The sequence below is a fragment of the Chanodichthys erythropterus genome, chromosome 2, assembly GCF_024489055.1.
Source record: "Chanodichthys erythropterus isolate Z2021 chromosome 2, ASM2448905v1, whole genome shotgun sequence".
In the NCBI taxonomy this organism is placed as follows: Eukaryota; Metazoa; Chordata; class Actinopteri; order Cypriniformes; family Xenocyprididae; genus Chanodichthys; species Chanodichthys erythropterus.
In genome coordinates this window covers 14,833,476-14,850,779 of record NC_090222.1, presented here as the reverse complement: position 1 = coordinate 14,850,779, position 17,304 = coordinate 14,833,476, and the positions used below count along the sequence as shown (strand labels likewise).

At 34.8% G+C, this 17,304-nt stretch overlaps 1 protein-coding gene across 1 annotated transcript in view; it reads right to left on the bottom strand.

The window, feature by feature from the left end:
- The window catches only part of chn2 (chimerin 2), a 59,558-nt gene that overhangs the window by 26,711 nt on the left and 15,543 nt on the right, over window positions 1-17,304 (bottom strand). Inside the window, exons 3-7 of the mRNA XM_067402251.1 lie at window positions 8,625-8,663; window positions 2,916-2,971; window positions 2,627-2,658; window positions 2,213-2,326; window positions 457-727 (exon numbers count right to left, since the gene is read on the bottom strand). Of these exons, the coding sequence (XP_067258352.1) occupies window positions 457-727; window positions 2,213-2,326; window positions 2,627-2,658; window positions 2,916-2,971; window positions 8,625-8,663 (512 nt within the window). The remainder of the gene's footprint in view (window positions 1-456; window positions 728-2,212; window positions 2,327-2,626; window positions 2,659-2,915; window positions 2,972-8,624; window positions 8,664-17,304) is intronic.

Sequence of the window (17,304 nt, the reverse complement as noted above, 5' to 3'; positions counted from 1 at the left end):
TTCACAATTAACTCTCTGACTGAATTCTGCATGTAAATGTCATCCCAAATACCAAGAACGACTCAAATAAAGGAAATGAAACAGCATTATTGACAGCATTATTTCTAGTTAGCGATGAGTGCTGAAATGTGCCAAATTTATCCCAAATCTACTGAATTAGCCTATGCAATGAAAACAACAGAGGTCCTAAAACAAAGCCCTGTGGGATTCCACAAAAAACAATGCACTTTTATGATTAATTTCAACAAAAATTGTTCTCCTTCCTCATCATCTTTATTTGGCATAAACAACCAAGGTTTTATTATAATGTCTTATTATTATGCAGTATATGGTATCTTATTATATTTTCATCTTATTATAATATTAAATTATCATACATTGCTGACACACATGCTGTAAACTTTAGTAATGTAGTAAGTACATTATAATCTATATCTCAAGAGGTATACACATTACCTTGTCCTCGTGTTGGAAAGTAACTTTTTTGGGCTCAGAGCGGGTCCGGTTGAGTCGGTGAGTGATTTTGTCCCTCAGGAGAGAGGTATAGCCCAGGTGCTGGTAGATGGGGTTTGTGGTCATCTTGGCAATGTACTCTGCTGCCTTGGTCTCAATATAGAGAGTGATGAGACCGTCTGTAACCAGATCATGAACCGACTCGAAACGTTTTTCTCCCACAAAGTGCTTTCCATCATGAAAGAGTCGGTAGTTCAGAGTCTGGCCACCAAATCTGAGTGATAGACAAGTAGTACTGCATATTATATTACTGTATATTATAATGCAGTATGATATAATATTATTCTGATAATATTACAATAATACTGTAGATTATAAAACAAAATATATTCCTATATATTCATATATTATTTTCAATTTGTACAAAAAAAATACATTTTACAACAAATATATTAATATAATTAATATTATGTATAATATAATATAATATAATATAATATAATATAATATAATATAATATAATATAATATAATATAATATAATATAATATAATATAATATAATATAATATAATATAATATAATATAATATAATAATATTGTTCAAAGATTTGGGGTCTGTAAGATTTTTTTTAAAGAAGTTAATGCTTTCATTCAGCACGGATTCATTAAAGGTTTAGTTCACCCAAAAATGAAAATTCTGTCATTAATTACTCACTCTCATGTCGTTCCACATCCGTAAGACTTTAGTTCATCTTCAGAACACAAATTAAGATATTTTTGATAAAATCTGATGGCTCAGTGAGGCATGCATTGAGAGCAAGACAATTACCACTTTCAAGGTCCAGAAAGGAACTAAAGACATATTTAAACAGTTCATGTGACTACAGTGGTTCAAACTTAATGTTATGAAGCAACAAAAATACTTTTTGTGCACCAAAAAAACAAAAAAACCCAAAATAACGACTTTATTTAACAATATCTAGTGATGGGCAATCTCCAAACACCACTTCATGAAGCTTCGAAGCTTTATGAATCTTTTGTTTCGAAGATTTGATTAGTCAGTGGTTCGGAACTGTCAATGTCACATGATTTCAGTAAACGAGGCTTTGTTGCATCATAAAATTTCAACGGTTCACCACTGGGGGGGTGTGACTTTGTCAGTTTGATTCACGGTCCAAACCACTGATTCGAAAAAAGATTCGTAAAGCTTCGAAGCTTCATGAAGCAGTGTTTTGAAATCACCAGATATTATTGAATAAAGTCCTTATTTTGTTTTTTGGTGCACAAAAAATATTCTCATCACTTCATAACATTGAGGTTGAACCACTGTAGTCACATGAACTGTTTTAAATATGTCTTTAGTAGATTTCTGGATATTATAAGAGTTCATTGTCTTGCTGGCAATGGAGGCCTCAATGAGCCATCGGATTTTATCAAAAATATCTTAATTTGTGTTCTGAAGATGAACGAAGGTCTTACAGGTGTAGAACGACATGAGGGTGAGTAATTAATAAAAATGATCAGTGACAGTTATACCTTTTACATGGTTACAATAGATTTCTATTTCAAATAAATCATAGTTTCCACAAAAAAATTAAGCAGCACAACTGTTTTTAAATAAGAAGTAATGTTTCTTGAAATAAGCATCTTAGAATTTGAATGAGGGTCATGTGACACTTAAGTCTACATTAATATGATGGATGGATGGATGAGTGAGCATAATTAGGGAAAGGATAAAAAAGAATAGATGGCATGTACCTCAAAGCAAGTGTATAAGTTCCTGGTTGTCTCTGACTCTCTCTGATGAGATAAGCACCTTCTGTCGCAGCCAGCAGTTCATCTGCACGCTCTCTGGAAATCAGACCATGGAACCTGTACAGAGACACCATGATTTACCCTGGTACACACACACACACACTCACATATTCACATGCACAGACACTCTAACTCAACTGGCACAACATAAATCACAGTCCTTTTCTCTCTCCCTCATACACTCATATTAGCACCCTCACACACATCACTACACAAAATCAATGAGCGCCGCCACTCATAATGGTCTTAAATAATAAATTCTGCTAACTCACTGCAAATTTCACACGCATACTTGAAGAGGAATAGTTATATTGATGCTTTGCTTCCAAAGCACTACTAATAAAGTTAGACACTCACTCTCTACCATAGTATTTGGGTCTGCTTTCCATCTGCAAGCCAGAAAGAAGAACGTAAGAGAGAGAAATACATTGAGAAATACAGTTTGCAACACAAATCACTTTGTCAAACTGGTCATCAGGTTTTCGTAACAGGTAAGTCTTTTCTAACAAGATTTCTAAACATTTTGTGAACATGGAGACAGTCTGAACATCTGCTCCAGTGTTTAGTAAAAGATATGCAGACTAAATCAATATGAGTCATGTTTGAAAAACCTTGGGAGTGTTTATACACATTTTCCCGTACTTACCTCCTGAGGACATGTGATCCTCTTTGGTCTTGGTGCTTCTTGTTGTAATTGGTACACTGACAAAAAATAAAGAAAAATATTTCTACATATTTTTTTTATAAATTAATATTTTTATATTTTGAAAATAAGTAAAGGTTATTGATATTGAGTCTTTCAGCATGAGAAGCAGCTCATCAGAGGAAATTCTACAGTTTATTTTACCTCTAATCTTTATAATGCTGTGGTGAGATGTTGGTATATATAGAACATGTCAAAACATAGCATTCTCTCTTAATGCATTAGGTCTGAGCTTGAGGACACACACCCACTAACACTTCTGCCAGACTAAGCTACAACGCATTATAAAAGTGGATTGGGTAATATTGGTATAGCTATTGAAAAATGAACACTGCGCAAGAGGCAAACAGATAAATCAACACCAACAGTTGGTCAATATGGGAAAGGAGTACATGAAGGGCCAGTATTCAGCTCAAGGGGGTTTAAGCACAGATGTTTTGTTGCGCCTGTTTGTTTGAAAATGTAGTACAGAGATTGGAGGTTAATACTAGGAATTCCTCATGTTATCCTCTCCTAAATAATCAGCTTGCACAGGCAAGGTCTATTTGCGGTCAGTTCACACAACATTCCTTTGATAGAGTTACTTCATTTTCAATTATAAAAATGGGGATTTAGATTTTTAGGCCATCACTAAAGTGAAAAAACACCTGTATCTACTTGTGTCTACAGGGTGCTAAAGTGCCACTCCAACACTCCCTGCACCTGCATTGGGTTTCAAAAGTCTGAGACTACTTTGACATTTTTTATTTAGACCTGGAAAGGATTTTTTAGGATTTTGAACACTGAAACAATGAAAAACTGATGTAAAATGAATTCGAAATATATGGATCTATCAAACATTCCTACACTCTAAAAAATGTTTAAAAACAACCCAAGTTGGGTTGAAAATGGACAAACCCAGCAATTGGGTTGTTTTAACCCAGTGGTTGGGTTAAATGTTTGCCCACCCTGCTGGGAAGTTTTATTTAACCCAACTACTGATTAAAAATGACTAAATGGCTGGCTTAAAATGAACCCAAAATAGGTGAGAAATTAAAAATCAGACATATAATTACTAGAGGCAACAATAATAATCAAAAGGTGTTATTAATAAGCTATTTAATAAATGTTTATTGTTTATTATTCATCATCTTATTAATAAATGCTCATTTATTAAACATATTAATAAATGTTAATTTCCAGCATATTTTGGGTTCATTTTAAGCAAGCAATACAGTAATTTGTATACAACAGTTGAGTTAAATTAAACTACCCAGTACGTTGGGCAAACATTTAACCCAACCACTGGGTTAAAATAACCCAATTGCTGGGTTTGTCCAGTTTCAACCCAGCTTGGGTTGTTTTTAACCCAGCATTTTTTAGAGTGTATCTCTTTTTTGATGAACAAATTGTAATGTTCTGAATTAAAATACTTTTTAAAATGTTGATATTATTGGGGCAGGGGCGTAAAGTAAAAAAACAAAAACAATGTGATTGTCCTGATATAATTAAGGGGGGGGGGGCTGGACAAATTAAAAGAACAAATTCTTGTAAAGAAAACATTAGATAGTTTGGCATAATCTTTTATTATTATTATTATTATTATTATTATTTCTTAGAAAAAAAACAACAACTGCTTCTCTGCTTAAAGGTAGGGTAGGCAATTTTTTTATAAACACTTTTTGTTACATTGGTTGAAACTCTCTTCACATCCTGATAGCAATTAATAATAGAAGTGGTCTAAATATTAAAACATGTACAAATATCTTCTGTGGAAGTCTCAGGACCAAAAATTGTTTATCCAATCATTGCATCCTGTTCACATCCTCAGTCTGGGATTTATGCGTTTCAACACTATCAATGCCTAAATTAATCTGCAGCAGTCAGTACAAGTAAGAGCTCTGTAAGTTTTTTACATTCATTATTATTGTAATGTTATGTGCTTTGAGTCATGAGGTAATTTAACACCGTCTCTCATGACGCTTTGCAGTCTCTGCTCTGGTTGTGTGTGTTCATGTGCTTCGAAGGAGGCGTGGCTTTGGAGAGCGCTCTGATGGGACCTCATGTTTTCAAAACTGGCTTGCTATTGCTAGCCTCTCCAAAATTGCCTACCCTATCTTGTCTACTGAAGCAAAGTATATGGAGTCAAATTAATGCCTTAAAGTTTTGCACAAAAATAAAGTTTTGCAAAACACAAAAAAGAATTGAGCAATAAAAAAATGTTTTGCAAACAAAAATAAAGAATTGCAAAGGGAAAATAAAGTATTGAGCAGAAAAAAATAAGTTTTGCAAACAAAAATAATAATTTGCAAAATAAAATAAAGTAGTGCAAAAATAAAAATATAATCAATTACAAAAATCAATGACAGCTGTAATCCTATTTTATCCTTGTCACATATTTTTCATGCTCAAACCTACTAAATCATTTGCAACGCTCATTTTATTCTGCGTTTCAGTCAAGCGTGCGCTCACGAAACCGGTTTTCTTTTGCGCTGCACTTTTCTGTGCGGATCTCTTTATGGCACTGGTTTGACGTGGGGGTGGAGTCAAGAAACGGGGCACGCCCCCGCGAAATGCATTGGAGGGGAACGTAATCGGCGACAGGTGAAATAATTCTTTGACATGGGTAAAAATAATGAATGGTTTGTTTTTGTTGGTTTGTTCAGCATATGTTGTCGCCGATTACGACCCCCTCCAATGCATTTCTTATAGTAATATGACCCGTTGCGCTCTGTCTCACTGCCTGTATCCACTTTTGTGTCCTTAAATATTCGTTTTTTGGGGTCGACAGCTTATAAAAACTTATTTCTGGGTTTTTTAGTTTGTTAGCTGTACACCTTGTCACACAGCACCTTTTAGGTATTGTTCTGTTTTTTGTAATGAGTCAGAAAAGACAAGAAGGCAGCCTCACGTCAATGGAGACGGTTGGATTGTTTTTCCCTCGGTGGGCGTGGTTTTCAGATTATAATAAATGCGTTCTGTCTCTATCTGCGTCTCCTGCCGATGACGTGTTTCGCAGGGGCGTGCCCCCGTTTCTTGACTCCACCCCCACGTCAAACCAGTGCCATAAAGAGCGCAAAAGAAAACCGGTATCGTGAGCGCACGCTTGACTGAAACGCAGAATAAAATGAGCGTTGCAAATGATTTAGTAGGTTTGAGCATGAAAAATATGTGGCAAGGATAAAATAGGATTGCAGCTGTCATTGATTTTTGCAATTGATTATATTTTTATTTTTGCACTACTTTATTTTATTTTGCAATTTATTATTTTTGTTTGCAAAACTTATTTTTTTCCGCTCAATACTTTATTTTTCCTTTGCAATTCTTTATTTTTGTTTGCAAAACATTTTTTTATTGCTCAATTCTTTTTTGTGTTTTGCAAAACTTTATTTTTGTGCAAAACTTTAAGGCATTAATTTGACTCCATAAAAGTATTGTGGTGCAACAAACATACAGAAGCAAAAGACATCATAGAGAGGACCCCTGCAGACCCAGAAGTCTCTCCAAATGGTCATCGTGATTTCGCCAAGTAAGACATGTTCTTGGATCAACATATTTTGCTGATCCTGGAACAACATTCCTGCATGAAAATTTAGTCCTAATCTAACTTTTCCCTAAAATCAGAGGGAAATGATAGGTGAATAACACTGATGTAAATGCACCTAACCCTGGTTGCAAGCATAAACTTGACATAAACGGTAAACTTGCCCCTCAAATCTGATTGGTTGATTGGAATGTTGCTCCAGGGTCAACAAAAATGTTGATCCAGGAACATGTTTTACTTGGTGAAATCACGTTACCCTCTTGAAATATCAGATCATTTGAACTTTTAATGACAAGGCAAGATTAGTTCAGGTTGTAAATGTCATGTGCAAGGGGTGATTTTATTTTATATTTAATAAATCATGATACTAGTGAAAAAAAAAAATACATAATTATAATTATTTTTATTATATTTTAGATTGAAAAACACATTTAAACACTATATTTAAACACTGAATCCACGAAAATCTTTTATTCCTTTGCCAGCTTGAGTGCTGCTGTCATTAAAATACAAAAAATTCTTGAATTCATGTTAATTTTACAATTTACTCAAATTGTATTGCTGATAACAAAATTGGTAGTTAAAAAGATATAACATTAAAAAATCTAACATGAATGCATAATGAATAGTGGACTCTTGGACCTTTTTGGCAGTATTATCAATTAGTTCTTTACTGTGAGGAAAAAGTTTAATAATGGCATTTAGATCAGTGTGAAGAAAGCGGCGGTAGTGAAGTGATCAATATTGGCTCAAAAACTGCAGCAGATGTGCGGGGGCACTTCAGCTCGACATGGACGTGACCTTCTCTTGATGACTTCATTAAAAGCTGCTCATCACGGAGAGCAGAGATTGGCCGCCGCAGTCTGAGCCCAGACAGAATCTGGACTCAGCACTCAGATTTTTCCTCACAGGGAGCAGGAAGGCATCTGACAGCGATGCCAAGTTTTTGTCAAAGAAGCTCAGAACAAGCAGTGGGTTCTGGACAACGTCCACTAGAATGACAAGGACAGGGCCTGCTCTAAAAATACTGCACAGTGGGAGTGAATGCGAGGGAAAATTAGTTGAAATGTGGGATGGACTAGAAAAATCTGAGATAATGCTCACTGGCTAGGAAAACCTTGAGAGGAGAATTACTCCTGTCAGGGTTGGGAATTAAAAGGCAAAAATGCCACCAAAATGAACATAAATGCCACATTCAAGATAAGGGGAAAGAATAACTCTGCACAATTAAACTAAATCTATTGCGGCTGTTCTGATAATAAATAAATGAAAAGTGAAAAGTTGCATTTAGATATGCTCACATTGCATCTGATTTCCTTTTACGGGATTTTCTGTAGTGCAGCACATGTCTGTGTTGAGCTTATGAATGCATTGGCCAATCAGAGGCATTAAGATTAGTCACCACTGAAAACACCGGTGGTTTAAATGTGCACTCTCACTGACTCAATTCTGCACTCTTGCGAATTCTCTCATCATAAACAAGTGAAGATACCATGTAAGAGATTCATTTTGCAGCATAGACAGCTTCAGTGATTGTAGCAAGAATTTTTTGCGAGAGTGCATAACTTAACTGAAGTCATGGACCAGTCGTTGGGAACGTTCTGTGCTCGCTTCCTGTATTCATTCCCAGTTCAAATGAACATTTTGTTTTTCATGCTGCTAAAATAACCAATGTGAAGTCTTGATATTCTAAATAATGCATAATGCAAAATCAGTAAACTAATTAATTAACATTTTCAGCTTGTTTTGTTTGAGTAGGCAGAATATGACAAGCCATTTTACTGGTAAAAGTATATACTGAAGTAATTAAATTTAAGTATATGACTTAAAAGAAAACACAGATATATTTATTAAGGAAATGATCAAAATTGCTCTTACAAAGGTGAAAAATTTCCCTATATTGCCCTGTAGTGGAACAGTTCATTTCTGACCCTGGCTTCTGTCCACTTGCTCTATGCCAGACCACATTCCCATGATGCAACGCTCTTATTTTGAAGCCCAGATTATTGTATTTCTTCAGTCAAGCGTGTTTTATTCTGGTTGTTAGTGTCAAGACTGTCACCTGGACCTAGTTTTGAGACATTAAAATTGTCAATCTGTACATGTATAATGTTAAAAATAATACTTACAGTAGGATTTCCATATTGGTGGCTGATAATCTTCAGGATCTATAAAAAAAAGGATAATAAAAAAAATGTCAGGATGTCTTCTGTTCTGTGCTACGAACACGTGTTAAAATAATCATCTCTTGTCTGCATGTTCTCATTTAACACAGTCTATGAAACTTACTGTCAGGTTAGAGAGTGGCTGTAATCCAAGGTTATTATATTGATTCCTTAATGTTAAGTTATTCTGTAAGCTGTGATGCGTAATGCGCATGGCTCTGACAACATAATCCTTCCTCTACAACGCCCTCAGGGTTTACATGTTTTAACACTTCTTTCATTTAGTTCCCCTTCTTTAAGACAATAAATATACAAATGTGGATTTAACACACTTGTACAGCTAAAACTCACATACACAGGTTTGTTTTGCTATCTTAGTGAGGACATTCCATAGGCGTAATGGATTTTTTATACTGTACAAACTGTACATTCTATCTTCCTACACTACCCATCACAGGAAACATTCTGCATTTTTACATTTTTAGTAAAAAATTGTTTAGTATGTTTTTAAAGCTATTTTAAATATGAGGACTCATGAAATGTCCTCATACTTCATGTTTACATCGTAATATCAGTGTAATACCCATGTCATTATACAAATTTGTGTCCTCATAAATCACACACACACACACAGGTTTTTGTAATTTCTAAAATATGGGCTTTCAATCAATTAAACACTTTAACCAAATAAATAAATTAAATTATGACAATCAATTAACTGCATTTTGCATAAATGTACAAACCTGATTCCAAAAAAGTTGGGACACTGTACAAATTGTGAATAAAAACAGAATGCAATGATGTGGAAGTTTCAAATTTCAATATTTTATTCAGAATATATATATATATATTATATATATATATATATATATATATATATATATATATATATATATATATATATATATATATATATATATATATATATATATATATATATATATATATATATATATATATATATATATATATTTAGAATTTTACATTTCATGGCATCAACACATCTTAAAAAAGTTGGGACAAGGCCATGTTTACCACTGCGTGGCATCCCCTCTTCTTTTTATAACAGTCTGCAAACGTCTGGGGACTGAGGAGACAGGTTGCGCAAGATTAGGAATAGGAATGTTGTCCCATTCTTGTCTAATACAGGCTTCTAGTTGCTCAACTGTCTTAGGTCTTCTTTGTTGCATCTTCCTCTTTATGATGCGCCAAATGTTTTCTATGGGTGAAAGATCTGGACTGCAGGCTGTAAGCTGCCCATGCCACATGCACTCATGCAACCCCATACCATCAGAGATGCAGGCTTCTGAACTGAGCGCTGATAACAACTTGGGTTGTCCTTGTCCTCTTTAGTACAGATGACATGGCGTGCCAGTTTTCTAAAAAGAACTTCAAATTTTGATTCGTCTGACCACAGAACAGTTTTCCACTTTACCACAGTCCATTTTAAATGAGTCTTGGCCCAGAGAAAACGCCTGTGCTTCTGGATCATGTTTAGATATGGCTTCTTTTTTGACCTATAGAGATTTAGCCGGCGACGGCGAATGGCACGGTGGATTGTGTTCACTGACAATGTTTTCTGGAAGTATTCCTGAGCCCATGTTATGATTTCCATTACAGTAGCATTCCTGTATGTGATGCAGTGCCGTCTAAGGGCCCGAAGATCATGGGCATCCAGTATGGTTTTCCGGCCTTGACCCTTATGCACAGAGATTGTTCCAGATTCTCTGAATCTTTGGATGAGATTATGCACTGTAGATGATGATAACTTCAAACTCTTTGCAATTTTTCTCTGAGAAACTCCTTTCTGATATTGCGCCACAGCATTGGGGGAATTGGTGATACTCTGCCCATCTTGACTTCTGAGAGACACTGCCACTCTGAGAGGCTCTTTTTATACCCAGTCATGTTGCCAATTGACCTAAAATGTTGCAAATTGGTCCTCCAGCTGTTCCTTATATGTACATTTAACTTTTCCGGCCTCTTATTGCTACCTGTCCCAACTTTTTTGGAATGTGTAGCTCTCATGAAATCCCAAATGAGCCAATATTTAGTATGACATTTCAAAATGTCTCACTTTCAACATTTGATATGTTATCTATATTCTATTGTGAATAAAATATAAGTTTATGAGATTTGTAAATTATTGCATTCCTTTTTTATTCACAATTTGTACAATTTCCTAACTTTTTTGGAATCAGGTTTGTAACATTTACCGAGAAAAGCCCCCAGGGAATTCAAAGGTGTTAGATTATTTTGGCAGACAAAATCATTGATTAAATATTCAAAAATAGATTTTGAATGTCAATGAATGTTTGTTTTGCTTCATTTTTGTTTATTCTGACATTCTGATCCATTTTGCTGTGCTGTATCGAGTTGTTTTTGAACTTGGCAGATCAAAAGAGAGCAATAATCCATTTCATAATGTCACATATTAATTCTGTATAATTCTTGAGTGAGATAAACTGGTAAACTAATTTTGGTTTGCAGCACACCCAGGATGACTTAATAAATAACAGAAATTAATAGAAATAAGGTGGAGTTGGGGTTGTGGAAGGGTGACAGAACAATTGCCACAGAAATGAGATAAGACGCCATTTATATACTCGTTTATTGTCATTGACATTCTCCTCCCGAATAGAGCTCTATTCTATGGAAGCTTGTTTTCACCACAGAATTAATAACAAAAAAGGTAACTGCAACTTCTTATGTCTTTAAGTCAGAATTGTTTAGAGTTTAAAGGGTTAGTTCACCCAAAAATGAAATTTCTTTCATTAAGTACTGACCCTCATGTCGTTTCAAACCATAAGACCTTCGTTGATCTTCGGAACACAAATTAAGATATTTTTGATGAAATCCGAGGGTTTCTGAACCACACATTGGCAGAGTGTACCTTTTGAGATCCAGAAAGACATCGTTAAAATAGTCAACGTGACTACAGTGGTTCAACCTTAAATGTTACGAAGCAACGAGAATACTTTTAGCGTGCAAAAACAAAACAAAAATAATGACTTTATTTAACAATTTGAACTGTTGTCATACGCAGCTGACGTAGTGAACACAGTGAAGGCTTCCGTGTTTATGTCCGAACGCTTTACACATGAACAGCATGACGTATGCATGTGATGCTGACGCAGGAGCTGGGCACTAATAATATTTAAATGTCTGAAACCTTAAAAGAAACATTATGTGGCTGAAAACACTGCATAGCTGTAATATATGATAAGAGAAGAACGCGTCAATCTCGCAGCCAGAGCGCGAAACGACAGTTTGAATCTGGCAGTTATGTGAAATCGCTGAATGTTCTAAATCCCATATGTGGGGCCGTACGCCCAGGGGCACTGAAATAAAAATCCCATATGTGGGACCGTACCGCTCAAAGGGTTAATACCTTTCTGGAGCTCAAAAGGTGTAATGACGTTCCTGCCTATGTGTCAAAATCAAATGCATCTTGTGTTCAGAGGATGAATGAAGATCTTACGGGATTGGGACGATGTGAGAGTGAGTACTTAATGACAGAAATTTCATTTTTTGGGTGAACTAACCTTTTAAGTCAGTTTATATCTCACAATTCTGACTTTATTTCTCATTATTGTAAGATATAAACTCACAATTCTGACTTTTTTGTGATATATAATCTTGCAATTGCAGGGGAAAAAAGTCAAAATGGTGAGATATAGCCTAAAAAGCCACAATTACCTTTTCGATGGAAACTAGCTTCCATACCATATAGTTTGCAACTGGAAATTAGTGGGAAATTTCTGTTTTCCAGATCTCTCAGAAATGCTCTTCCAGTTCAAGCTTTGGGTGTCTTTCTAACTTCAAATAACATTATGGTATATACTTTCAAATCTAGGGTGAGCTAAATGAATGGGGAAGCAGCACCTCAAGTCATTTAAGCAAGTCATTTCTCAAAAGAACACAAGTCAGAGTCTGACATGGTTCAGTACGGCTGTTGAGCATGTTCATTTGCATACATCATGCATACTAATGAGAATGGCAGCCCTGTCCGTCTAAAACAGAAGAACACCTTACTACAATATTTTAATTAAAAAAAATCTCAGTTACTGTTTAACATGATAATTTAATACAGTACATTACTTTTAAAATATGAGATAAAAAATTAACACATTTAATCATACCCTCCTGAACTGTATGCAAATTATGTAAAGCAATTTAATCTGAGCAATTCAAGCTTAAAGTACTAAGTGCAGAGCAGATCAACACAGTTGTCCCTTGAGAAAAAGAAGTGCACTTGTAGTGTACATCAAAAAATGTACTTGCAGATAAAATATTCATAAAACAAAAGGCTATGACTATGTTTAAAAATTACAATTAACATTCAAGTGTCTGAAAACATTACACAAATATGTTCTTTTAAAGTAAAACAATTTTGATTTATTTTGATTAATTAACTGGAATATTGTGAATTTTTTAATTTACTGGCAATATTAATTTATAATTTATGAATTATTACTGATCATAAGGTAAACGGTATAAAATCTGCCAAATAGGTCATTCAATTATGCACCTAAATCTTTCTCTGAAGTCTAAATACAGAAGCCTGAAAGCATCAAAAGAAAAATACATTTATAAAACAAGATTTTCAGGCATAAATCAAAACAGTTCCTCTCACAGTCTAAAAAAATCAATATTAGTACGTAAAGTAGGCCTGACAGTAACTGCACAAACCCATAAACAGACATTTGGCAATAAGACAAAGACACTCATTTCACAATACATGCATGTGTGAGAAATAAACAAGACTGTGGTGATGATCAGCATTTTCTCATCCAGAAAAGGACCTGATTATCTGATCATTCATGGAAAGATTACCAAAAATCCCACACACCATTGTAAGCAATGACGCACTCATTGTGTGTGTCTGAGTTGAGAACAGTATCATACAGCCCTGGAAAGTATGTGAAAGTTCAGAATGACTGCGTGATCTTGTGTTTGCGAGAGAAAGACAGAAGTAGATCGAATAAGAAATATAGAGTGGAAAGTAGTAGCTGTTGTTTTGTTTTAGTAAAACAAATCAATGTGTGTTTTCTTCTCTTCACTGAGTACGTGCTGGTCTCTACGGATCCATGTCTTATTTCAGGCACTGTCTCTTTTAATGTCAGCACTTTACTGCGGCCAGTCAGCATTTCCTCACTGCCTACACACTCACAACCAAACAGAAGCTCAAAGTCCAAACCACAACACACACACAGCGCTCCATCCATCCTGCTACAACCAAACATACAACAACTGTTATACTACACGGGCTCACTCTGTATATGTCTTGTCAAAGTGGTAAACATTTAGTCAGCTTTGTTTATAAAGCCACAGGTGAAAAGCACACAAAAACCTGAGCTGCCAAGTTAAGATGCTCATAATGCCATAACTTGGCAATAGCTTTTCTGAGCCAGAATGAAAGGATTGTTGGGTTAGAGGCTTTGGCATGTGCTTGCAAAGAGAACATGATGAACGATGATATAGCGAGGTTTAAATGTTGGCTGAGGTTTGGATTTGTGTTTTTCTGGTCTGAATCCTTTGTAATTCATGAAGAATTGTGATTTTACATGCAGGCAGCAGTGCAGCACTAAGTATGGAGGAAAAACGTAAATTAAATGAAAATATAGTTCATCCGAAAATTAAAATTCTGTTTTATATATATTATATATATGTTATATATATATATATATATATATATATATATATATATATATATATATATATATATATATATATATATATATATATATATATATATATTTTATTTTTTTTTTTATTTTTTTTTTTTTTACAGTATAACTGTAAAATTAGAATGCTAATAAATATGGGTGTTATAATTTATCAATTTTCAAATTTTAAACAAAAGCACAGGGGGCCCCTTGTTTTGTTTAGGTGGCCAATTCTGTGCCTGTAAATTTTGACTGAATTTGAAAATATCATGTGGTGTGACCACTGCAGTTTTGCATGACAGATATATGTCCTAGATTGGCAGTTTTTGTGCTTTTATATTCAATTGAATTTCATTTCTGTGATCAAAGCTGAATTTTCAGCATCATTACTCCAATCTTCAGTCACATGATTCTTCAGAAAACATTCTAATATGCTGATATGCTGCTCGAGAAACATTTCAGATTATTATGTTTATATTGGGAACTGTGATATATTTTATTTACCAGGATTCTTTGATGAGTAGAAAGTTCAAAACAACATCATTTATTTGAAATAGAATCTTTTGTAAAATTATAAATGTCTTTACAGTCACTTTTGATCAATTTAAGCCTAATGTGTCCTTGATGAATTAAAGAATAGATTAATTTCAACTTAAATGAAAGTCAATTTAAAGGTGCCATCGAACGTTTTTTTACAAGATGTAATATAAGTCTAAGATGTCCCCTGAATGTGTCTGTGAAGTTGCAGCTCAAAATACCCCATAGATTTTTTTTAATTAATTTTTTTAACTGATTATTTTGAGGCATAATTAGAAATGCGCCGATTCAGGCTGCGGCCCCTTTAATTGCTCACGCTCTCCGCCCCCTCCCAAGCTTTTGACTCTATCGTTGCATAAACACAGTTCACACAGCTAATATAACCCTCAAAATGGATCTTTACAAAGTGTTTGTCATGCTGCATGTCTAATCGTAAGTATGGTATTTATTTGGATGTTTACATTTGAATCTGAATGAATTTGAGGCTGTGATCCGTGGTTAACGGCTAATGCTACACTGTTGGAGAGATTTATAAAGAATGAAGTTGTGTTTATGCATTATACAGACTGCAAGTGTTTAAAAATGAAAATAGCGATGGCTCTTGTTTCCATGAATACAGTAAGAAACGATGGTAACTTTAACCACATTTAACAGTACATTAGCAACATGCTAACAAAACATTTAGAAAGACAATTTACAAATATCACTAAAAATATCATGTAATCATGGATCATGTCAGTTATTATTGCTCCATCTGCCATTTTTCGCTGTTGTCTTTGCTTGCTTACCTAGTCTGATGATTCAGCTGTGCACAGATCCAGATGTCCTGCCCTTGTATAATGCCTCGATCATAGGCTGGCATATGCAAATATTGGGGGCGTACATATTAATGATCCCGACTGTTACATAACAGTCTGTGTTATGTTGAGATTCGCCTGTTCTGAAGACCCTCTTCGTGTCATTTGGAGTGACCACACATCATGTGGTGCGACCAATAATAACAATAACTGTATTAAATGAAAAATAAAATATCTACACTGAACAAAATTATAAATGCAACACTTTTGTTTTTGCTCCCATTTTTCATGAGCTGAACTTAAAGGTCTAAGACTTTTTCTATGTACACGAAAGGCCTATTTCTCTCAAATATTGTTCACAAATATGTTTAAATCTGTGTTAGTGAACACTTCTTCTTTGCCGAGACGATCCATCCATAATCAAGCTGTCTAATCAGCATTTTGATATGCCACACCTGTGAGGTGGATGGATTATCTCGGCAAAGGAGAAGTGCTCATTAACACAGATTTTGAACAATATTTGAGAGAAATAAGCCTTTTGTGTACATAGAAAAAGTCTTAGATCTTTGAATTCAGCTCATGAAAAATGGGGGCTAAAACAAAAGTTTAACGTTTATAATTGTGTTCAGTGTATTTATTTATTTAAATTGCAGCCTTAGCGATTTGATAATCGGACTAAGCCATATCACAATTTCAGTTTTATTTCGATTAATCGTGCAGCACTTCTTTGAAGAATGTTTCAGCTGTTTTTGTCCATATAAGGAACTCAATGGCTTCAAAAACAACACTGATTGAACCCTTTTGACTTTCATTGTATGCACAACAAACAAGACATTTTTCAAAATATCTTCTTTTTGTGTGAACTGTTTCTTTAATTGGCCCAGTATCAACGTTACAGTATTCAAGCAAGATAGATTAGCCTTCAATCAGTGTTTATATGAGCGCATGTTTGGATTAGTATTGTCTGCTGGAGCTCAGGGGTGCTGGCGTGCTGCAAACAATACAAAAAATGAATTATTCTTCAGTGGCTCGTTTGGAAAATTTGTGATTTCTTTTGGTGATCTGCCAGGTGCTTTCTTTGCATTATCGCTGGATCTAATAGAGAGGCAGGAGAACACTGACGGAGGAAACCTCAGGGTCAGGAGGTGCATACTGCCTATTCACAAAACACTCCCGACTACTTGCAGTATGTCAATTAACAGTGAACAAAGGTTTCAAAAAGCCTGAATATGAAAAATACTGAAGTCAGTGCAATTAGAATGGTGAAGGTTGGTCTTTGTGAAGACTATGAAAAGATGTGACTGAAAGATTCAGTACAAAATCAAACTATACTGCATCTTTCTTGATTAGAAACCAGATTTGCTGCGGTCCTCAGGAGAAAAGGCTTTTAATTAAGCAAATTTCCTTGCCTCAATGCTACAGGCAATCTGTGAGAACTGTTTGCCATTACTGAAAAAAAGAGACTAGATGAATCTGATTACAATGTTCCAAGGACAAATTGTTGGAGATGTGCTGTAAAAGCTCTTATTATATTCAACTTCTCCCATAGCTCTAAAGCACAGGCATCCATTTGTGGTAGTATTTTACAGGCTGGGTAATGTTAAATGTCATTTGCTGTTGACTTTCAGGCTGTTGCAGGAA